This window comes from Haliotis rubra, unplaced genomic scaffold (assembly GCF_003918875.1).
Source record: "Haliotis rubra isolate DU_JTF1 unplaced genomic scaffold, ASM391887v1 Scf88, whole genome shotgun sequence".
NCBI classification, from domain to species: Eukaryota; Metazoa; Mollusca; class Gastropoda; order Lepetellida; family Haliotidae; genus Haliotis; species Haliotis rubra.
Window position 1 is genome coordinate 2,356,802 of NW_025767612.1, and position 24,357 is coordinate 2,381,158.

Genomic DNA, 24,357 nt, shown 5'->3' on the forward strand with positions numbered 1-24,357 from the left:
GCATAAATTGCCGGCTTGAATGGCAATCGTTCACTTGTTTTCTGAACACAGCAGCTATGACTAGGTTAACGAGAGATCAACCACAACAAGCTATTGGACGTCTGCACGCTGGTCAACATGCTCGAGTCATTGCTAATGACTTCAGTTGCAGCGTACGAACGATAGAACGTCTTAGGGTGCGATACCACGCCACCAGCAGCACTGATGACCGTCCACGTAGTGGTCAACCCCGTGTAACAACACGTCGCCAGGACCGTCATATCGTCCATCAACACGTACAAGACCTATTCGCAAGGGCCAGAGAAACAGCTTTGGTGACCATAGGAAACCACCAGCGACCAGTCAGTGACCTACCATTCGGCGACGTCTCCAAGCCAGGAACCTGTTTTGTCGATGTCCTGGCAAAACTGTCGTGGGGGACAATGGAGAGGGGTTATCTTCTCTGATGAAAGTCGGTACTGCATTTCAGTGGCGTATTATTTAAAAAAAAATAGGTTCAAATGTTCCATTGATACTTAAATGTCATTTCCAATATTACGACATTTCTTTTGCCTTTCAGTAGATCTATATTTTGTACGAATATGTAGTAATAATAGTGATAATATATAGTGTGATCATCATACATTCAGTTGCGTGAATGTATTTAGAAACAATGACGAACTTTCAACCTTTTGTTCATACCAAAAATGACTAAATCCAATTGAAATAAGTAGGTGTTTGACATCTGTTATCCAATTCTGTTTCCCTTCTTTGTCATAAAGTTACATCATATTATAGCATTTTCTCGGTAAACGGTATAGGATGGCATACTTAATAACCTTATCCAATATTTAATCGCTCTGATTTGTGAAGATATGATGATCACCATACAGTAGAATCGGTTTGATTTTAACATCAAATATTCTGAAAAAGGATGTTAAGCTTAAATCCCTGAGTAATTTATATTTCTCAATATACCTATCAGTACCTTTCGTGTTTGCATTCTGAATCATGAGACCCGTGAAGGTCCGGGTTAGAATTGATCTTCAAAACACATGCTTGTCGTAAGAGGCGACTAACGGGATTGGGTGGTCAGGCTCGCCGACTTGGTTGACACATGTCATCATACTGTCACCGGTTCCCAATTGCTTAGATCGATACTCATGTTGCTGATCACTGGATTGTCTGGTCCAGACTCGATTATTTACACCCCGCCGCCATATAGCTGGAATATTGCTGAGTGCGGCGTAAAACTAAACTCATCAAAGTCATGAGACTATTCCCACCTATCAAAATGTGAATCTTGTTTAGATTACTGACTAGTGTAGTTGTCTCAAGTGACTCTATTAAAACCTCTTGTACTCATTAAATAAAAAGCTGTATGGTTGACTATACTCATAAAAGAAGCACCGCTCGAGATACTTTAAATAAACAACGCTGAGACGCTCTGAGATGTTTTAAATAAACAACGCTGAGACACTCTGAAATGTTTTAAATAAACAACGCTGAGACGCTCTGAGATGTTTTAAATAAACGACGCTGAGACGCTCTGAGATGTTTTAAATAAACAACGCTGAGACGCTCTGAAATGTTTTAAATAAACAACGCTGAGACACTCTGAGATGTTTTAAATAAACAACGCTGAGACTCTCTGAGATGTTTTAAATAAACAACGCTGAGACCCTCTGAGATGCAGCAGCAATCATGTTTAAGCCCGGGCCTTTTTTTGTATTATTATGGTAGCTACGTCCCTGCCCACATAGGTACAATGTGTGAAAACTATGTCCTTAGTCCCCAGCCATGATATAATGAAATAATGCTAAAGCAGCGTAAAAGAGAAACTGCGAGTACACATGTTTTCTAGAGACGAACTTGGAAGTATTTTTCTGAAGCACTCCATCGAGAGATGAAAAACCTCGTTTAAAAATAAATAACTCATAAATTATAGCATACCCCCACCACCCACCCTTGCAGAAATCGAAATAGAGGATGACGCGCACAATTCTGAAATCAAATAGAAAACCTCCAATTTAAATGCAGATTTAAGTCACAAAATATTGTTTTTTCTTTGGCCCCTAGCAGATTTAAGTGAAAACGATAACGGTTTTCTTTGGTATCTATCCAATTAAGTAAAACAAATCGTGTTTTTTTTGGCTATGGAGATGAAAAAATCCGTGATTTTTCCACTGCAGCCTTTGCTTCAGCCAAGTTCGGTAACACGAATTTATGGAACAATCACCACTTCTACCTACACGGATAAATTGAAAACAATTTGGCTCGGAATGGAAACCACAGAACGGTCATGAACACATAATTTATTGTGCTGATAGCACCAAGTATAGGTGTGTGATATCTACAGTGACTTTATTATTTATGTCACACGGGCGGAGCGTTGATTAATCTCAGCTTTGAACTAATTTCCCGACTTTTATTGTTTTCTCACGCTATAGCGATGGACAACGAGGCGAACAGATGCTGGTGCGACATACAACTCTCACTCACTCACTCGCTCAGTCTCTCAGTCACTTTCTCGCTCACTCTCAGTCAGTCACTCACTCACAGGACCGCCTCCGTGGTGTAGTGGTTAGAGCGTCCGCCCAGATCGAGAGCGGAAGGTCGCGGGTTCGATCCCCGACCGCGTCATACCAAAAGACGTTAAAATATGGTACTTGTTGGTCCCTGTCTGGCGCTCGGCATTAATGGGTACAACAAGGACTGGTCGGCTCGGAGTCAGTATAATGTGTCTGAGTGGGGTATTCATGCTTCACTGCGGCATGGTATCTCAATGGGCTAGCACTTTAAAATCAGCTTACGTCTGGGCTAGTACAAGCAGCCGCACATATACACATGTATACACACGCATGCACGTCGTCATATGAGCGAAATAGTCTCAAGCACGACGTTAAACCCAATTTCACCTCACCTCAATCACCTACAGATGGAATGGTAGATTTCGTGTCACCCATTTGCACATTTTTGTACCCGTGTGAGCTATTGCCCGAAGGACCATTTATTAGTAGATAATTCATCCTGAAACATTTATAGAAATAATGATACATTAAAAGTACATGTAATACAGTATAATAAACAGACTAACATGCAATACACAGTAAGGTTCCAATCAATTTTGCCAAGTATACATGTATAGCATGATACACATAAGATTATGAACTGTTTACAAATTGTACTCACAAAGTAAATGGATAGGAGGTTAACTGATCTATTTGACACTTTTTAAGTAATCGATATAGTTAATTGTACAAGACAGTGTGACACATTTGATAATTATACAAATCTGAAATGCACTATACAATTAAGCAATGAGCGTACTCTGTGGATGAGACTGGGGTGTCGACCAGGACAGCAACGTATGTATCCAGAATATGTCTGAATAATATATATATACTCTCATAACAAAGAGTAACATACTTATACAATTTACATACTACTTGAAATGTTAATGCTGTATGTTGCATACACATACCTAACCACAACAGAATTTAAATAAAACTATTCTGCAACAGATTCAGACTCTTATCTCATGCACACAAGAGTGAATATACTCATGCCAATAATGGTTGTCACACCCCTCCCCATCCCCCACCCTCTCCAATAAAAAAAATTGAAGGGGTGACAACCATTATTGGCATGAGTATATATAGAAAAGCCGTTTGTTAGTAATTACAATAGCTTACAATTTATAAGCATGGTTTAGCACATTTATGTCAATAGATAATGGATGAGATTTAGATAATATAAAACACTTAGTTTAATTTAATAGAACAGGTTTAATGTACTGCACCACTGTACCGAAATATAGAGAATTGAAAACACTAAAACAATAAAGTCCCTCTTACAAGGTTCTATCTGCCAAATGTTTTACACGTTATATACGATTTTGGAACTGGTTTTTTATTACGAATAATTACATACCTTAAATAAAATATCAATGAGATTCGAATTTGCCACGGTATTTTGATTTTACCAGGGAGAATAGAAGACGTAGATTATCCCTGATTTTACGCGTGTTTCATTCCGATATGGTTACCTCCCTTGGAATATGGCAGCCTCCACAAACACGTTGTTCAAACCGTTTTCAGTCAGTATTAAGAATTAGCTGTAATGAATGTCGGAAAGAAGCAGTTGTTGACTTGGTGTGTACTGACGAAGATCAGGCACACGCATCGGTGCGTACATTCTGTTTTGCTACACACTTCAAGTGAACAGTCAACATTCGTAGAGCTAATAATCAGCTGATATTTAGATCGTCGGCCGTGACTTTGGTTCTTAGTTAGGACAGTTGGTCGTAGTGTCAAATTGGTCAATTTGGGGGTGTTGTTCGAGTATATGGTTATTGTTGTAGGATGGAATTCTTGTCATCACTTTCTGCGCCAGTAGTACGGCACATTTTCTGAAAGACTTGGCTCTTATGAGTTCAATATGGCAGCTTTGGCAGCCATCTTTGATTTTACATGCACATTACTCATGTATTAATCGTTTAAAAAATTATTTAATTTTGTGTAAGGTAGCCTCAAAAGATTCTCTAAATTATAAATCTAAAAAGTATTTGAATGTATACATATTTTGGAACATATGTAGGAACATATAGGAATGTTGTATTTGTTTGTTGTTTAAAGCCGCACTCAGCAATATTCCAGCTATATGGCAGAACAATATGTTCTAATAACACATAGTATTTCAGGTATATAGTGCTTTAAGTGGAGTAAAACCATTGTAACTTACTTTGTTTGATGTTAAAATATTGCAGGAAAGTCTGTAGAAGAAGGAATATTACTCTAAATTAATGTTTTTTATTAGATTTGGATAACATATGTTCATGCAATGCAAAATGTGACCAGCTGTCTTTCTTCTAGTTTCAGACATGGTTATAGTAACCGCAAAGCCCTTGTGAACACAACCACAGAAGACAATCAGTATGAGCGGTACGTTGTAATTAGGCCAAATAAAAAAAATGTTGAGGTTCCGATTACACCTCTTTAAAATTTAGGGAAGGTAGGTCGGAATTTTTTTTTTTACACATTTTTTTTAAGAAGTGAAGTACAAACTAATAACACATTTATTATGTGTAATTGTTTATTCAATCAAGCTTGCAGCCATCATATCGACTTTCTCTTTCAGAATGACCGATATCTGTTGGTGCCAGGAAAAATGCAATGGTATCTGAAAGCAAACATGTATTTTGTTCATTCCGCACAAATAGGGTCGGCACCAGAATTCAAGGGTTGATCGAGTAATCGGAACCACACCTTTTGTTTTTAGGCCTTACAGTAAATTCAGTTTATAATGAGCATGCTTATATAAGGAGCTGATTTTCTCTGACCCAGCCACTTGCTGTTTGGTTCAGTTGAAATGCTTGTAACAAACTACAGATACAATGAACTAACAGTTACTGGTCACTTTGAGGATAACCATAGTTTACTGTATTGTCCTCAATAGACTTTTATCATTAAGTAGGGGTAGCTTAGTGGTTAAAGTGTTAAAACGCTCGTCATGCCAAAGACCTGGGTTCGATTCCCCACATGGGTACAATGTGAAGCCCATTTCTGGTGTCCCCAGCCGTGATATTGCTGTAATATTGCTAAAAGTGGTGTAAAACTAACCTCACTCACTCAATATTTAAGTTAATGTTTCAATGTGTTTCAGTTGCATGATGTAAATTCTGCTTACCCGGTACATGCGCGTGTGTTCATTTGACATCTTGGGGTGGCGGGGTAGCTTAGGGGTTTAGCATTTGCTTGTCATGCCGAAGACCCAGGTACAATTCCTCATATCGGTACAATGTGTGAAGCCCACTTCTGGTGTCCCCTGCTGTGATATTGTTGTAATATTGCTAAAAGCGGTGTAAAACTAACCTCACTCACTCAGTATTTAAGTTAATGTTTCAATGTGTTCCAGTTGCATGCTGTAAATTCTGCTTACATGCGTGTGTTCATTTGACATCTTGGGGTGATGGGGTAGCTTAGTGGTTAAAGTGTTCGCTCGTCATGCCGAAGACCCAGGTTTAATTCCCCACATGGGTACAATGTGAAGCCCATTTCTGGTGTCCCCAGCCTTGATATTGCTGGAATATTGCTAAAAGTGGCGTAAAATCATACTCACTCACTCACTCACTTACTCATTGACAACCGACATCATTTTTCATAAGCTTCCTCAAAAAGGTAAATAATTGTAAAATGAGTGATCTGACATGAACTAGCAATTTGCCAACATTTCTGTTGTCAGTTGATGGTAATATAGCTGACCATGATATAATGAGAGATGGATACTATTATAAGGGTCACAAATGTTTGTAGTTTGTAGCCCATATACATGTATGTTTCAAGCGGTAGGAAGTATCATTTAGTCTATGTAAGATATACAAATATGTAATATTAACAGCTTAACCAGATAATTTTTGTTTTTCTTCAGGTTGGCGTATTGTGTTACACCATTCTACAGGAAACCTTATGACGCTCAACTCAAGGTTATGTTTTCTAACTTTTGTTCTTTAAGTGATGTTTTACAGTCTTCTTCAAAAGCAGATTCAGAGGCACGGCTTGACCAGTTGTCTACTGTGCCGCAATAAGCCTGGAAAAAATAAATGTTGTGGTTCCGATTACCCGACTGACCCTGGAATTCTGGTGCCGGCCCTATTCTTTTAAGCGGTATGAATACAATTAGCTTTCAGATACCATTGTTTTTTCCCGGGACCGACAGACATTGGTCATTCTGATAGAGAAAGTCGACATTATGGCCTCAAGCTTGATTGAATAAACAATTTACTTCTAAAAAAAAATGCATAAAATAAAATAAAAATCCTACCTACCTACCCTAAATTTTAAAGACGTGTAATCGGAACCACAACATTTTTTATTATTTGGAATAAGCGGTGCAGACTTTGGTCCTTTGGAAATGTCAGAAACCTTTGATTGTAGGTTCAATTATCAGTTTAACCCAATTATGGTTTGTAGGTTGGTCAGCACCCTGTCCATGCTTCTGGGTTCCCGAGACCTGCGTATCTTCGGTCTTTCATCCCACATTAAACTGATCTCCTCGCAGGGTGAAACAGTATACCGCAGTATTAGTTGAACCGCTGTATTTTGACTTTGGTTCGATATGCTGTAATGCAATCCAAAAAAACGATATTTTCAGTTTTCGCACCGTCATGTTATTAACCTTTTTGAACCATTTTAAATCTTTTCTAAACTTTCTGGGCGGACGGGTAGCCTAGTGGTTAAAGCGTTGGCTCGTCATGTCGAAGATCTGGGTTTGATTCCCCACATGGGTACAATGTGTGAAGCCCCTTTCTGGTGTCCCCGCCGTGATATTGCTGGAATATTGCTAAAAGCGGCGTAAAACCATACTCACTCACTCACTCTAAAATGTTTGGAAATCAATCCATTTTATCAAAATCTATATATCTAGGTTTGGCTCTTGTTGTTAATTTTCTGCATTATGATCGTATCTCGGTACAACCGAAGGCCTTGTACCGCTGTACGTACTGTACCATGGAAAGAGCGTACCATTTCATCCCTAATGTACTTTTACGTGTCTGGAATGCCATTAACAGTAGTGTTAAATGTCCCTTCATCCCTCACTCACTCAAATGATTGTTTGTCATACCCTGAAGATTAAGGGCTAGTGTTATGAAAATACACAATGCCATTTAGAAAGTGGTCAAATGTAACATATGTCATATTTGGGATTACACTTTCTTAGTAAAGTACAGATTCTAGTACTTTTGTTGGGTAGAGTCCCGTCAGGGATTCGAACCAACACCCTCAGAGTCATGCACCTAATCGCGGAAGCCGCAGCTGACTTTGTGTGCTGGCGATTAGGTGCCTGACTCTGAGGGTGTGGGTTCGAATCCCGGACGGAACTCTACCCAACAAAAGTACAAGAATCTGAACTTTACTAAGAAAGTGTAATCCCAAATATGACGTATGTTACAGGGCTCATGTTGCTTATGATGTGAACGGGACTCAATTATTAACAGGTTGTTGTTGTGCAGTCAGATGTTTATGACTTGGCTTGTGATAAAATAACAAACAATCTGTTATTGAATATCATGATTGTAGCATTTTATATTTCAGATAAAGGAAACCATTTTGAAAACATCTCTCCAGAAAGTTATCAATATTGTTCGTCACACTCGGAAAGCACAGTACTCCCCTGCAGTTAAAAAACTGGATGAAGAAAATGATGGGCAGTTCTGTTCGCTTGTTGGAGTTAAACCAGCGGTAAGCTCCCTCTATTCCCCTGACACTAGGGGTATTTCAGCATCTTATTCAACTGACACTAGGGATATTTCACCTACTATTCTACTGACAGTAGGGATATTTCACCCACTATTCTACTGACAGTAGGGATATTTCACCCACTGTTCTACTGACACAAGGGATATTTAACCAACTATTCTACTGACAGTAGGGATATTTCACCCAGTATTCTACTGACACAAGGGATGTTTGACCCACTGTTCTACTGACTCTTGGGATATTTCACCCACTATTCTACTGACACAATTGATGTTTCACCCACTACTCTACTGACACTAGGGGTATTTGACCCACTACTCTACTGACACAGGGGTATTTGACCCACTACTCTACTGACACAGGGGTATTTGACCCACTACTCTACTGACAATTTATGTTTCACCCACTAAGCTACTGACACTAGGGGTATTTGACCCACTACTCTACTGACAATTTATGTTTCACCCACTACTCTACTGACACTAGGGGTATTTGACCCACTACTCTACTGACAATTTATGTTTCACCCACTACTCTACTGACACTAGGGGTATTTGACCCACTACTCTACTGACACAGGGGTATTTGACCCACTACTCTACTGACAATTTATGTTTCACCCACTACTCTACTGACACTAGGGGTATTTGACCCACTACTCTACTGACAATTTATGTTTCACCCACTACTCTACTGACACTAGGGGTATTTGACCCACTACTCTACTGACAATTTATGTTTCACCCACTAAGCTACTGACACTAGGGGTATTTGACCCACTACTCTACTGACACAGGGGTATTTGACCCACTACTCTACTGACAATTTATGTTTCACCCACTAAGCTACTGACACTAGGGGTATTTGACCCACTACTCTACTGACATAGGGGTATTTGACCCACTACTCTACTGACAATTTATGTTTCACCCACTACTCTACTGACACAGGGGTATTTGACCCACTACTCTACTGACAATTTATGTTTCACCCACTACTCTACTGACACTAGGGGTATTTGACCCACTACTCTACTGACAATTTATGTTTCACCCACTACTCTACTGACACTAGGGTATTTGACCCACTACTCTACTGACAATTTATGTTTCACCCACTAAGCTACTGACACTAGGGGTATTTGACCCACTACTCTACTGACACAGGGGTATTTGACCCACTACTCTACTGACACTAGGGTATTTGACCCACTACTCTACTGACAATTTATTTTTACCCACTAAGCTACTGACACTAGGGGTATTTGACCCACTACTCTACTGACACTAGGGGTATTTGACCCACTACTCTACTGACAATTTATGTTTCACCCACTAAGCTACTGACACTAGGGGTATTTGACCCACTACTCTACTGACACTAGGGTATTTGACCCACTACTCTACTGACAATTTATGTTTCACCCACTAAGCTACTGACACTAGGGGTATTTGACCCACTACTCTACTGACAATTTATGTTTCACCCACTAAGCTACTGACACTAGGGGTATTTGACCCACTACTCTACTGACACAGGGGTATTTGACCCACTACTCTACTGACAATTTATGTTTCACCCACTAAGCTACTGACACTAGGGGTATTTGACCCACTACTCTACTGACACAGGGGTATTTGACCCACTACTCTACTGACAATTTATGTTTCACCCACTAAGCTACTGACACTAGGGGTATTTGACCCACTACTCTACTGACACTAGGGGTATTTGACCCACTACTCTACTGACAATTTATGTTTCACCCACTAAGCTACTGACACTAGGGGTATTTGACCCACTACTCTACTGACACTAGGGGTATTTGACCCACTAAGCTACTGACACTAGGGGTATTTGACCCACTACTCTACTGACACAGGGGTATTTGACCCACTACTCTACTGACAATTTATGTTTCACCCACTGCTACTGACACTAGGGTATTTGACCCACTACTCTACTGGACACTAGGGTATTTGACCCACTACTCTACTGACACTAGGGTATTTGACCCACTACTCTACTGACAATTTATGTTTCACCCACTAAGCTACTGACACTAGGGTATTTGACCCACTACTCTACTGACACAGGGTATTTGACCCACTACTCTACTGACAATTTATGTTTCACCCACTAAGCTACTGACACTAGGGGTATTTGACCCACTACTCTACTGACACAGGGTATTTGACCCACTACTCTACTGACAATTTATGTTTCACCCACTAAGCTACTGACACTAGGGGTATTTGACCCACTACTCTACTGACACAGGGTATTTGACCCAACTTACTATTTATGTTTCACCCACTAAGCTACTGACACTAGACAATTTATTTGACCCACTACTCTGACACTAGGGACACTACTCTACTGACACTAGGGGTATTTGACCCACTACTCTACTGACAATTTATGTTTCACCCACTAAGCTACTGACACTAGGGGTATTTGACCCACTACTCTACTGACATAGGGGGTATTTAAATAGGGATAGGTCACCCACTGTTCTATCAACTCAAGGGAGGGGCCACTATTTTTCTTCTGACGTAAGGGTTAGGATGCCTACTGACATTAGGGGTAGGTCAGCATGTGGTCCCCGCAACAAATGTGTTTCTTTATTGTACAGTATGTATTCTGTGTTTAGATACACTTATGTTAATATATAATTAGTGTGATCTATATTTCAGCCAGAAATATATGGCTACCGTAACAAGGATGAGATGAGTATTGGCCCTGATGTGACTGGTAACAACAGAGTTGTGGGCCTTTACGTTGGCAAGGGACGCAGTGAGTGTACCATCCTCGGTTGGCAAGGGTATAGTGTCTCCATCTTTATACCCTGTACCTTCTTTATACCCTGTCTTATTTCAAAAGCGACTTTATCATCTAAAGTGTCACTAACTCAGAACTCTTGAATTACATTATGATGAATGAGAATTATTATAATAAGTGCATTTGTTATGCACGATTTTCCACCTGTTGCGGTTGCTCAAAACGCATGCACAATCTAATTATTATTACCCCAGATAACCCAAGCTGCCTGTGAGGCGCTAGAAGGTTAAGAGTCACATGACTTATCCCACTGGGCACCCATTATCTTTTCTTATCCTATTACATGAGATTCAAGCTCCCAAGTGTCAATTCTTCGAAAATCCTTTTCAGCGATATATAGTGCATTTTTGTGTGTAGCAATGTAAAATTTGTTGTTTTCTTTAAAGGTGAGATAATATACATTCAACCAGGTGAAAAGATTAAGATACAAATTTTGAATGTTTCATAGGATGGTAATTTAGGACCAGGTGAGATTGGAACCTTATATGGATGGTGAAAACAATGGTTCATGCAGATCTTGATGAGATTTATAAATTTAAGTTGTAGTTGGAAATGTAATTCTAGATACACCCAACATGTGTATTGTATGTTTTAGGACATCATATGTTTTCAGATGGCAGTGTTATAATGTGAAACAAGGAGTGTTTTTTAAACATAAAGAACTCCATAATACATGTACGAGTATTACAGTTAAGTATTGTGAAGTAGCCATACATCATGGGCGGATCCAGGAACCCCCTGAACCCCCCCCATTGGCTCTGCCAACACAAAAAAACTCTTCAATGTGATCTTAAGTCATTTTCAAAAGGTGGGGTTCGAAGCCCCTGGACCCCGCCAATGCATACATTGTATATATTTTTTGTGTTGAAACAGACTGAAATTAGATGCCTCTTTCTGTAATTTGTTAAATAATGATTACAGTAGAACACGGATATAACGAACTCCAAGGGACCAAGAAATTTAGTTCGCTATATCCGGTGTTCGTTATTCACATTTGACCGCCATCTTGGATTGTAGAGATGTAGAGACACGTATATGCTGAGGCTACAAATCTTTATTCTTGTACATGTACATTGACATAACATTAAAATTCTGAATTTATTATTCACAGACATTAGCTAGAAAATGTTTAACAATCACAACAATCTCAACAATATGTTAATTCTCCGCCAACAAGGTTGATGTATACCGCTAAGTGGCTGAGCTGACACTGAGTGAGTTCGCTAATCACGTCGTTAATTGGGTCTTGGGGGTAGTAAATCAGTTCGCTATAGCCGTTAATTCGCTACTCACGAGTTCGTTATTCGCGTATAATTTTAATGATATTATAAAGGACTGTTGATGGGACTTTAAAATTTGTTCGCTATATCCGTTTGTACGCTATATCCGTGTTCGCTATATCCGTGTTCTACTGTACTTTGCTTTCAGTAATGTGTTGCATGGTGTGTTCCAGGTGGGAAAGTGGTGTGTGTAAGTCCCAAGCATCTCGTCATCATGAAGAAAAAACATGTTGATATCATCAGTGTGAGTGTGAAGAATTATGGTGTATATTGCAGTACAGTGACACCGTATATGGACCTGGTGATATGGCAGATGTATGAAATGAATACAGATTCTGTCAGGAGCATGAGTAGATTTTGTCAGGAACAGATTTTGTCAGGAACATGAATAGATTTGTCAGGAACAGATTCTGTCAGGAACATGAATAGATTTTGTCAGGAACAGACACTGTCAAGAAAATGAATAGATTTTGTCAGGAAGAGGAACAGATTAGTCAGGAACATGAATAAATTTTGTCAGGAACAGATTCTGTCAGGAACATGAGTAGATATTGTCAGGGACATGAATAGATTTTGTCAGGAACAGGAACAGATTCTGTCAGGAACATGAATAGATTTTGTCAGGAACAGGAACAGATTCTGTCAGGAACATGAATAGAATTTGTCAGGAACATGAATAGATTTTGTCAGGAACAGGAACAGATTTTGTCAGGAACAGGAACAGATTCTGTCAGGAACATGAATAGATTTTGTCAGGAACAGATTCTGTCAGGAACATGAATAGATTTTGTCAGGAACAGATTCTGTCAGGAACATGAATAGAATTTGTCAGGAACATGAATAGATTTTGTCAGGAACAGGAACAGATTTTGTCAGGAACAGGAACAGATTCTGTCAGGAACATGAATAGATTTTGTCAGGAACAGATTCTGTCAGGAACATGAATAGATTTTGTTATCAGCATGGATAAATTTTGTCAGTAACATGAATAGATTTTGTCAGGAACTTAAATAACGAGTGAGGGAGTATGATTTTATGGTACTTTCCTACAATATCGTGTCAGGGGACACCAGAAATTGGTTACTCACATTTTACTCATGTGGGGAATTGAACCTGGGTCTTCAGTGAGATGAGTGAATGCTTTAACCACTAGACTTCCCCACTGCCTCAGAACTTGAACAGACTATACACAGCATCCTCGACAAAGCCAACATACAACAGGAGGCATACTGGTCATTTCATTTCATGAATGAGTTTTCTTTCATAAGAAATAAAAGCATACTCATTAGTCATTTCTTGATTTATAAATTTACATTTTACATCTATGCATTGTTTTCTACATCTGTATCAGTAACTAATGATTTTATCATGTATTGGCTTTATTGCACCTTGAACATGCTCGGCTCAGGTCCAAGACAACAACCAATGAGGGTGGCATTAAAGTTCATTGTTTTGTGTCCCAGGCATACCAGGACTTCCTTGACCAGTCATCCTATGTGAAGTATGGGAGGTCAAGCACGATGGGGTACTGGGACAGTCTGGTCATCCGGTCAAGCCAGCAGCTGGACACCATGGTGACTGTCATGTTCAGGGCAAGACAGAAGTCAGTGGTATGGCGAACAAACCAGTGGAATCTTTTAGGGCTCCAAGTCAAATACATTTTTGAAATTGTTGCTGCTTGTTATGCAGGTGTAAGTGAAATACTATTCGGGTTGACGTAATACTTGTGGTTTTGTTTCAGGATGACTATCAAGAGGCAAGAGAGGAACTCTGCCAATTCTTCCAACAAGGTCCAGGTAGCCACCTAGGGGTGACATCACTCTACTTCCGACCAAGGTATTTTTTTATCCATCACATCTTTCAGTTACAAATTTTGTGATACTGTTTGATCTATTCCCTTCCTAGATTATAGATCGCCTCCGTGGTGTAGTGGTTAGAGTGTCCGCCCGGAGAGCGGAAGGTCGTGGGTTCGATCCCCGACCGCGTCATACCAAAAGACATCAAATATCGTACTTGTTGGTCCCTGTCTGGCGCTCGGCATTAATGGGTACAACAAGGACTAGTTGGCTCGGAGTCAGTATAATGTGTCTGAGTGGGGTATTCATGCTTCACTGTGGCATGGTATCTCAGTGGGCTAGCACTTTAAAACCAGCTTAAGTCTGGGCTAGTGCAAGCAGCCGCACATACACACACACATGCATGCACGTTGTCATATGAGCGAAATATTCTCAAGCACAACGCTAAACCCAATTTCACCTCACCTCCTAGATTATAGTTAATCAGAGTGATAAATATACAAAATAATATTGGTAAGGTTTTGGAAGGGAAATAACTTTCACCCTCTCTCTTATAACTGACCGAGCACATAATTATCTCATATTATTAGTTCCAGACCAAGTGAACTCTCTAATCAGTCACTTGGTACACTTTCTTTTGAATATCAGTATATTTCAGCAAATGCTTTTGAAAGGGCACATGAATTTTGATTTAAACCTGATGCTAAATACATTCTGACTGACAGGGGTAAATTCATCCAGGGTGATGAGAAATGTATGACATTGAGGTAAAATATTTAAATTGTCTCGCACATGAACTCAATATCAAATACTCCTCCAGAGTGTAATATGTCTTGTACGAGTAACAGTTTAGGAGAAATCAGAAAACAGTGATGAAAATTATATTTGTTGGAAAAGATTTTTTTAAAGGCATTAAAGCAGTTGTATTGAGATGAAATGCCACAAAAAGTGTAATTTCATTGAGAAACAGTTTGTGTTTTGCATCTCTCAAACTCGACCCCCAAAATACAATGGTGGCAAATGTGACTCGGTTACTTATTGATAATAGAGCAGAGAATACAATGGTTCTTCTGCTTCAGTTTCCATAGTTACTGGAGCTACAGCACAGCACATCATGTGATGGGGTCGCGGCACATCTACGAGGAGGTTCTGGCTCACAAGTTCCGGATCTCACCTGACTCATTCTTCCAGACAAACACTCCAGCTGCGGAGGTGCTGTACTCCACCATCAGGGACTACGTGAAGCAGTCGGGTGCTGCCACAGTCATTGATGTGTGCTGCGGGACAGGTATCATCACTTCAATAAGATAGTTTGTTCTTTAAAGGCACAACGTCACATATTTTGACAATACTTTGGCCTACTGGTATATCATATATTTTGGGGCATATGCTCTCACTTTAGACTTATTGTCCCTTCGACTTGCCTTTCAAACAGAGAACATATGCCATATATGGAATGTAAACAGTTGCTCTGTACATAAAAAACTGTCGCACGCGGTGTTGTCGGAGTTTGCCGAACTGGTTTCAGTCACAATTTGTGCGTAGGATATTCATAAAGAGAGCTCCAAGGAGACATAACTTGAAATAATGTTTGCTTGAAATAATGTTCGGCCGGTAGAGGGCGCGAGAGGCAATTTAATGCACCGTTGCATAAATTCATTGACACTTTTTAATTTATTTTTGTAATCTAAATACCCAATTGTTTTGGGAATAAGTTATATGGCAGTTTCCCTGAGGGCTGATAGTTCATATTATTGAGAGACATGCCTTATATATTTTTAGAGCAGTGTGGTGTGATATAGTGCCTTTAACCACATTCCAGCTGTGTGATGGCTAACTGATAATCATTGAGTCAGACAAATCCAGGCCTACCAAAGAAAACTTTCCCACTGTGGAGAAAAACGCAGAAAAGCCCACATTAATCGTGGAAACAGCAACATATACATAATACCTCGCTACTGAAACAGTAAACATGGCAACTTTTAAATCGCTAAAACTGCATAAAAAAACGAAGAGCCTGCAACTTCGATTTTGCGCCGCATGCGCGCATGGAAGAGGAAGACTCGATCGCATGTTGACATTTTCCAGCTTGGACAAACGTTACATTCCCTTTTCAAGTATTTCTGTTGTGTTATTTGGCATTTATCATCATGATACTTGGGTGCACACTTGTTTAGTTTACTTTCCATTCGTATGAAATGACTGACAGCAATTATTTCAACATATTTAATACTTTTTCTATGCAAGGCGATTCACTGTTGCTCTGAAATTGGAAAGAAGCACGGATCGTAATGCGCATGTGCAGTAGAGGTCAAAGTTTGCTGATATAAAAATGTTGCAGTTTCATAGTTTTTCGTTGCTGTTTTTACTGTTTCAGTAGCGAGGTATTATGTTTATGTTGCTATTTCCACGATTAATATGGGCTTTTCTGCTTTTTTCTGCACAGTGGGAAAGTTTTCTTTGGTAGGCCTGCAATCATGTGGGTATAAAGATGTGTCATTAACTCAGTCACTGAGCCTGCCCACGCGATCCATTTTAAGTTGCCTCTCACAGCCTGCTGATAAAAGGGACAGATTCTAATCTGGAATTCCTACTTCAATTCTAAAGGAATGTAGGATGGTGGGTAGCTTAGTGGTTAAAGCGTTGGCTCGTCATGCAGAGGACCCTGGTTTGATTCCCCTCATGGGATCAATGTATGAATTCTATTTCTGGTGTACCCTGCTGTAATATTTTTGGAATTTTGCTAACAGCGGTATAAAACCCTACTCATTCACTCACTCATAGAAATGGAATTACTTTGGACCATCTTGTAGTGTTGTTAAATGTTTATGTCTTAGTGTTCATATTTTTAGGGCCTGTTGTCTTATATGACACAAATAGATGTGCAATGTTGTGTCTCTTGTGTGTGACAGGAAGCAGTGGTTATGGACATAGTCCAGCTAACATTCTGATTATGTTTCAAAGTCCACAACACTGCTTGTGAGTTTCTCCAAGTTTGTGGGTCGGTGGTTCAAGCGTTGGCTTGTCACACCAAAGACCCAGGTTCGATTCCCCAGATGGGTGCAATGTATGAAGCCCATTTCTAATGTCCCCTGGCGTGATATTGCTGGAATATTGCTAACAGCGGCGTAAAACTATATACTCACTCCATTCACTCGTTGTTCGTCCTTCGTATTGTAATAAGATAGTTGCACAGGGTTACACTGCTCACGTTGATTTTGTGTGTTGCAGGAACTATTGGTATCCTCATGGCAGACCTTGTAGATGATATTATTGGCATTGAGATTGTGAAACAAGCAACTGAAGATGCTTTGTTTAATGCCGAAAACAATGGTACAAGTACCTTGAACATGACCTATTTGTGTAAATGCTTTGTTTTTTTGTTGGTGGGAAATGGTTGGAAGTTGAAAGGGCAGCAGCAGCAGCAGAAAAAGGAACAGCAACACCATTTGTAGTACAGTTGCAGTAGAGATAACTCATAGCCTAGTGGTTAGGGTGTTTGCTTATGCTGCTCTATGTGTAGGTTTTGTGCCCATCTGTGGTGTCCCTGAATTGGCCATCCTAGGATATTAGGCTGCATAAAACCATTTTTACTCACTTTCCATAAGTAGCTTAGTATTTGATGCCCAAAGCGGATGCATGTATACATCCTTGGGAACTGAGAAAGAAATTTAAATGCACTCTATTTTACTGACAATATTAATACCCCTGACTGTTGTATGCCAGGGGTATTTAGTAATACCATGGAACTCTGAGTTTGTTGAACCAATAACTCAAAAACTATTGGTTAGATTGTTTCCATATTTGGGACCAGCTCCTTTGTCTACAGGAGAGGTGCAGTGATAATGATAGTGATTATGATATTTAACTCTTTATGAAAATTACAGCAATATACAAATCTTACCGTGTTCAACTAATAATCTGAAAACTATTTTTTAATTTATCAAGAATGATCACAAATTATTTTTCTTGAACAAGGGAGAAAGTCCCACATCAAATTTGTTCAACCAATTTTGGGTAATGACTTCTTTGTTTATTGGAAGGGTGCAGTGCAAGGTGTGATATAGATCTTGTATTTTTGTCAAGAATAATCACTATTAATTGTTCAGCTGAAGTGGGGAGTTACGTCCGGGGGTATTAGTGAGAATTGCTCACAGTTTTTGCTTTATTCTGATTATGGGGAATCCATTTGGAATTTCTTGTGGATAATAAGGGTATTTCTTATATTTTCCTTTGAACAATTTTGTGAACCAATTTATTTGGTAGCAAACTATTACACAGTAAGTCATCCTACAATGAGCAGCATAGACCTGTCTTGATCAGGTATTGAAGGGTGTTACTAGATGGCTGCTTTGGTTGTAGGGGTGACGAATGCTGAGTTTGTGTGCAGCAAGGCCCATCGCTTCCTCCGGGATGAACTGCCACAGTGGAAGAAGTCGGGATCAACCATGGCTGTTATCAACCCGGGCAGAAATGGCATCAGTGAGTTGAATATATGAGAGGCAACAGGTAGCATAAAGAACAAAGTGCAACCTTTATTAATCTCCATTCAGAACTGCCTGTTTATGTTCTTTTTTGAATGAGTGATTGAGTGAGTTTATGTTTACGCTCCACTCAGAAATATTCCAGCTATATGGCAGCGATCTGTAAATAATTGAGTCTGGACCAAACAATCCAGTGATCAACAACATGAGCTTCGATCTACACAATTGGGATATGTTGACATGTGTCAACCAAGTCAGCGAGCCTGACCACCCGATCCCATTTGTCGCCTTTTACGGCAAGCATGGGTTACTGAAGATCATTTCTAACACAGGTCTTTCTTTTGAGACACGAATCAGGTTATTGAGATTTGAAACCTCTCATTGACCATTCAGAAGTAAAGATTGCTTCATGAGTGGTGTCCCTGGGTGGATACCGACACTGTGAACACCTGGTGTCCTTGGTATCAGGGCTGTGATGTCATCTGGTAGGAATATGTCTCATGTGATGGTGACTGACTCTATGATATATGATCTTTGTTTCAGACAAGAAGGTAGTGAATGCCTTAAGACAGTGTAAGGAGATCCACCACCTCATCTATGTCTCCTGCAAACCATCTGGAAATGTTCTTGTCAACTTTGCAGAGTGAGTGTCTTTGTTTAGAGTGTCTGGTGTATTTAGTTCCCTCAGTGTTGACACATCTAGGTGTAGTGTCTGATGTAGGGCTGTGTTTGTCTAGGTGTAGTGTCTGATGTAGGGCTGTGTCTGTCTAGGTGTAGTGTCTGATGTAGGGCTGTGTTTGTCTAGGTGTAGTGTCTTGTACAGGACTGTGTGTCTCTAGGTGTAGTGTCTTGTACAGGTCTCTATGTACAGGACAGTGTGTCTCTAGGTGAAGTGTCTTGTACAGGACTGTGTGTCTCTAGGTGTAGTGTCTGATGTAGGGCTATGTCTGTCTAGGTGTAGTGTCTTGTACAGTACTGTGGCTATGTAGTGTCTTGTAGGTGTAGTGTCTAGGTGTAGTGTCTGTGTGTTTGTCTAGGTGTAGTGTCTTGTACAGGACTGTGTTTGTCTAGGTGTAGTGTCTTGTACAGGACTGTGTGTCTCTAGGTGTAGTGTCTTGTACAGGACTGTGTTTGTCTAGGTGTTGTGTCTTGTACAGGACTGTGTTTGTCTAGGTGTAGTGTCTGATGTAGGGCTATGTCTGTCTAGGTGTAGTGTCTTGTACAGGACTGTGTGTCTCTAGGTGTAGTGTCTTGTACAGGACTGTGTTTGTCTAGGTGTAGTGTCTTGTACAGGACTGTGTTTGTCTAGGTGTAGTGTCTTGTACAGGACTGTGTTTGTCTAGTGTTTGTCTGTGTAGTGTCTTGTACAGGACTGTGTTTGTCTAGGTGTAGTGTCTTGTACAGGACTGTGTTTGTCTAGGTGTAGTGTCTTGTACAGGACTGTGTTTGTCTAGGTGTAGTGTCTTGTACAGGACTGTGTTTGTCTAGGTGTAGTGTCTTGTACAGGACTGTGTTTGTCTAGGTGTAGTGTCTTGTACAGGACTGTGTTTGTCTAGGTGTAGTGTCTTGTACAGGACTGTGTTTGTCTAGGTGTTGTGTGACTCTGTTTGTCTAGGTGTAGGCTATGTCTGTCTAGGTGTAGTGTCTTGTACAGGACTGTGTGTCTCTAGGTGTAGTGTCTTGTACAGGACTGTGTTTGTCTAGGTGTAGTGTCTTGTACAGGACAGTGTTTGTCTAGGTGGTGTGTCTTGTACAGGGCTGTGTTTGTCTAGGTGTAGTGTCTTGTACAGGACAGTGTTTGTCTAGGTGTAGTGTCTTGTACAGGACTGTGTTTGTCTAGGTGTAGTGTCTTGTACAGGACTGTGTTTGTCTAGGTGTAGTGTCTTGTACAGGACTGTGTTTGTCAATGTGTAGTGTCTTGTACAGGACTGTGTTTGTCTAGGTGTAGTGTCTTGTACAGGACTGTGTTTGTCTAGGTGTAGTGTCTTGTACAGGACTGTGTTTGTCTAGGTGTTGTGTCTTGTACAGGACTGTGTTTGTCTAGGTGTAGTGTCTGATGTAGGGCTGTGTCTGTCAATGTGTAGTGTCTTGTACAGGACTGTGTTTGTCTAGGTGTAGTGTCTTGTACAGGACAGTGTTTGTCTAGGTGTTGTGTCTTGTACAGGACTGTGTTTGTCTAGGTGTAGTGTCTGATGTAGGGCTGTGTCTGTCTAGGTGTTGTGTCTTGTACAGGACTCTGTTTGTCTAGGTGTAGTGTCTGATGTAGGGCTGTGTCTGTCTAGGTGTTGTGTCTTGTACAGGACTGTGTTTGTCTAGGTGTAGTGTCTGATGTAGGACTGTGTCTGTCTAGGTGTTGTGTCTTGTACAGGACTGTGTTTGTCTAGGTGTAGTGTCTTGTACAGGACAGTGTGTCTCTAGGTGAAGTGTCTTGTACAGGACTGTGTGTCTCTAGGTGTAGTGTCTTGTACAGGACAGTGTGTCTCTAGGTGAAGTGTCTTGTACAGGACTGTGTGTCTCTAGGTGTTGTGTCTTGTACAGGACTGTGTGTCTCTAGGTGAAGTGTCTTGTACAGGACTGTGTGTCTCTAGGTGTAGTGTCTTGTACAGGACAGTGTGTCTCTAGGTGTAGTGTCTTGTACAGGACAGTGTGTCTCTAGGTGAAGTGTCTTGTACAGGACAGTGTGTCTCTAGGTGTAGTGTCTTGTACAGGACAGTGTGTCTCTAGGTGTTGTGTCTTGTACAGGACTGTGTGTCTCTAGGTGTAGTGTCTTGTACAGGACAGTGTGTCTCTAGGTGTAGTGTCTTGTACAGGACTGTGTTTGTCTAGGTGTTGTGTCTTGTACAGGACTGTGTTTGTCTAGGTGTTGTGTCTTGTACAGGACTGTGTGTCTCTAGGTGTTGTGTCTTGTACAGGACTGTGTGTCTCTAGGTGTTGTGTCTTGTACAGGACTGTGTGTCTCTAGGTGTTGTGTCTTGTACAGGACTGTGTGTCTCTAGGTGTAGTGTCTTGTACAGGACAGTGTGTCTCTAGGTGTTGTGTCTTGTACAGGACAGTGTGTCTCTAGGTGTAGTGTCTTGTACAGGACTGTGTGTCTCTAGGTGTTGTGTCTTGTACAGGACAGTGTGTCTCTAGGTGAAGTGTCTTGTACAGGACAGTGTGTCTCTAGGTGTTGTGTCTTGTACAGGACTGTGTGTCTCTAGGTGTAGTGTCTTGTACAGGACAGTGTGTCTCTAGGTGAAGTGTCTTGTACAGGACTGTGTGTCTCTAGGTGTAGTGTCTTGTACAGGACAGTGTGTCTCTAGGTGTAGTGTCTTGTACAGGACTGTGTGTCTCTAGGTGTAGTGTCTTGTACAGGACTGTGTGTCTCTAGGTGAAGTGTCTTGTACAGGACTGTGTGTCTCTAGGTGTAGTGTCTTGTACAGGACTGTGTGTCTCTAGGTGTAGTGTCTTGTACAGGACAGTGTGTCTCTAGGTGTTGTGTCTTGTACAGGGCTGTGTCTGTCTAGGTGTAGTGTCTGATGTAGGGCTGTGTTTGTCTAGGTGTTGTGTCTTGTACAGGACTGTGTTTGTCTAGGTGTAGTGTCTTGTACAGGACTGTGTTTGTCTAGGTGTAGTGTCTGATGTAGGACTGTGTCTGTCAATGTGTAGTGTCTTGTACAGGACTGTGTCTGTCAATGTGTAGTGTCTTGTACAGGACTGTGTTTGTCTAGTGTAGTGTCTTGTACAGGACTGTGTTTGTCTAGGTGTAGTGTCTTATACAGGACTGTGTCTGTCAATGTGTAGTGTCTTGTACAGGACTGTTTTTGTCAATGTGTAGTGTCTTGTACAGGACTGTGTGTCTCTAGGTGTAGTGTCTGATGTAGGACTGTGTCTGTCAATGTGTAGTGTCTTGTACAGGACTGTGTTTGTCTAGTGTAGTGTCTTGTACAAGACTGTGTTTGTCTAGGTGTAGTGTCTTGTACAGGACTGTGTTTGTCTAGGTGTTGTCTTGTACAGGACTGTGTTTGTCTAGGTGTAGTCTCTTGTACAGGACTGTGTTTGTCTAGGTGTAGTGTCTTGTACAGGACTGTGTTTGTCTAGGTGTTGTCTTGTACAGGACTGTGTCTGTCAATGTGTAGTGTCTTGTACAGGACTGTGTTTGTCTAGTGTAGTGTCTTGTACAGGACTGTGTTTGTCTAGGTGTAGTGTCTTATACAGGACTGTGTCTGTCAATGTGTAGTGTCTTGTACAGGACTGTGTTTTTGTCAATGTGTAGTGTCTTGTACAGGACTGTGTGTCTCTAGGTATTGTGTCTGAAGTCAATACATTGGTGTCATTTGTGTTTCAGTCTGATTGTGCCAATGAGTCACAAGCTTGAAGGGGAGCCATTTGTACCAGTAGAGGCAGTTGGTGTAGATATGTTCCCTCACACAAAGCACTGTGAACTGGTTGTCATGTTCAACAGGTAACCTGGGCTGTCAGATCTTCACCAGACATCTTTACTGGTACCCAACCAACAGATGTATCCATCCCTGAAACAGCAGCAATCCCAGTTGGTGCCAAGAAAGGAGGTCATGTACCTTGAACAGCAGGTATCCTGATGGGCACCAAGCATGTCCCTTGAACGGCGGGTATCCTGGCATGTCTGTTGAGTTTCATACATCATGATTGTTTCTCGTGAAGTGGTTGTATCCCTGTTCAGAACAGCAGATCTCCCGATAGGTACCCCACAGGGGGGGCTATGTCCCTTGAATAGCATATCTTCTGATGGGTACTCTGCGAAAGGGTTGTGTCCACCAAAGAGATCTCCAGATGTGTACCCTACAGCAGTGTGCGAAATAGCCACTGGCCTGCCAGGCTGTGGCTAGTAAAAATCCAGTCAGGCCAGTAAATCTCCACAGTAACTGGCCTGACTGGTTAGTGAATTGTTTTGTGGGCTAGTAACTTTCAGGCCTAGCTAGCCCGACTGGCTAAAAACATTTTGAAACTATTTCGCACACTGCCTCTCAGGGGAGTTCTGTTCCTTGAATGGCATATATCCTGATGGACACTCCTTGAAGTGGTTGTGTGCCAAATCCAGATGGTACCAAGCAAGGGTGTTCCTCATTTAGCAGTGCTCCTGTTCACTGGAGGTTTTAATACTATAAACTGTGATAGTGTTTTTTGCTGTCTTGAAAAATATATATGATTTCTATTCAAGTTCTTTTGTTTCAGAAAATCCTTTCAAATGTCGAACATCATCCATGGTAATATTTGCAAATGAGCAACCTGGGGAGGAGTGCTTGTGCTCAAAGGCTGTCAAATCTGAATTAATTTGTGTCACTAGTGAAGATCCAGGTTGGAATTGGTTTTCAGCAACCCTTCAGCTTGTCGTAAGAGACGGCTAACGTGACTGGATGGTCAGACTTACAGACCACTGCCATATAGCTGGAATATTGCTGAGTGCAGCCTTAAACAACAAACAAACTGAATTGTGTCAGGATGGTTGTCATGTGATCGAATCCCAGTTATGGTGCTTGGTTTACAGGCACCATAGACATGATGAATGGCTTTTGGCTTGCTTTGTACATGAGTGAGTGAATTTGGTTCAATAAAGCTTTGAAGAGTATTTCAGTTAAATCGCAAGGAGTAGGTTCAGTGTTAGAAAAAAATATTTTTGTGATGCTCTTCTCAGTCTTTAATGACTGGACCCATGAGCATGAACCTAGCTGACTCGTGGAGGATCAGCGTTGGAAATCAT

The 24,357-nt window shown here is 40.8% G+C and overlaps 1 protein-coding gene across 3 annotated transcripts; it reads left to right on the top strand.

Moving 5' to 3' along the window:
* The first annotated feature begins 4,041 nt into the window (after positions 1–4,041).
* On the top strand, positions 4,042–24,225 carry LOC124263407 (tRNA (uracil(54)-C(5))-methyltransferase homolog). Of its 3 annotated transcripts, none has more exons than XM_046698024.1 (13): positions 4,042–4,166; positions 4,854–4,922; positions 6,409–6,463; positions 8,073–8,219; positions 10,934–11,033; positions 12,532–12,602; positions 13,822–13,968; positions 14,100–14,194; positions 15,234–15,442; positions 17,386–17,487; positions 18,517–18,636; positions 19,182–19,281; positions 22,966–24,225. In XM_046698024.1, exons 1-13 carry the CDS (start codon positions 4,102–4,104, stop codon positions 23,084–23,086), a joined length of 1,401 nt encoding a protein of 466 aa, XP_046553980.1. In that variant the 5' UTR covers positions 4,042–4,101; the 3' UTR covers positions 23,087–24,225. The 3 variants fall into 3 exon arrangements, with proteins under 3 accessions (XP_046553980.1, XP_046553981.1, XP_046553982.1); XM_046698025.1 differs by having other exon boundaries at positions 23,083–24,225; XM_046698026.1 differs by lacking the exon at positions 22,966–24,225 and having other exon boundaries at positions 18,517–18,663.
* The last annotated feature ends 132 nt before the right edge of the window (positions 24,226–24,357 follow it).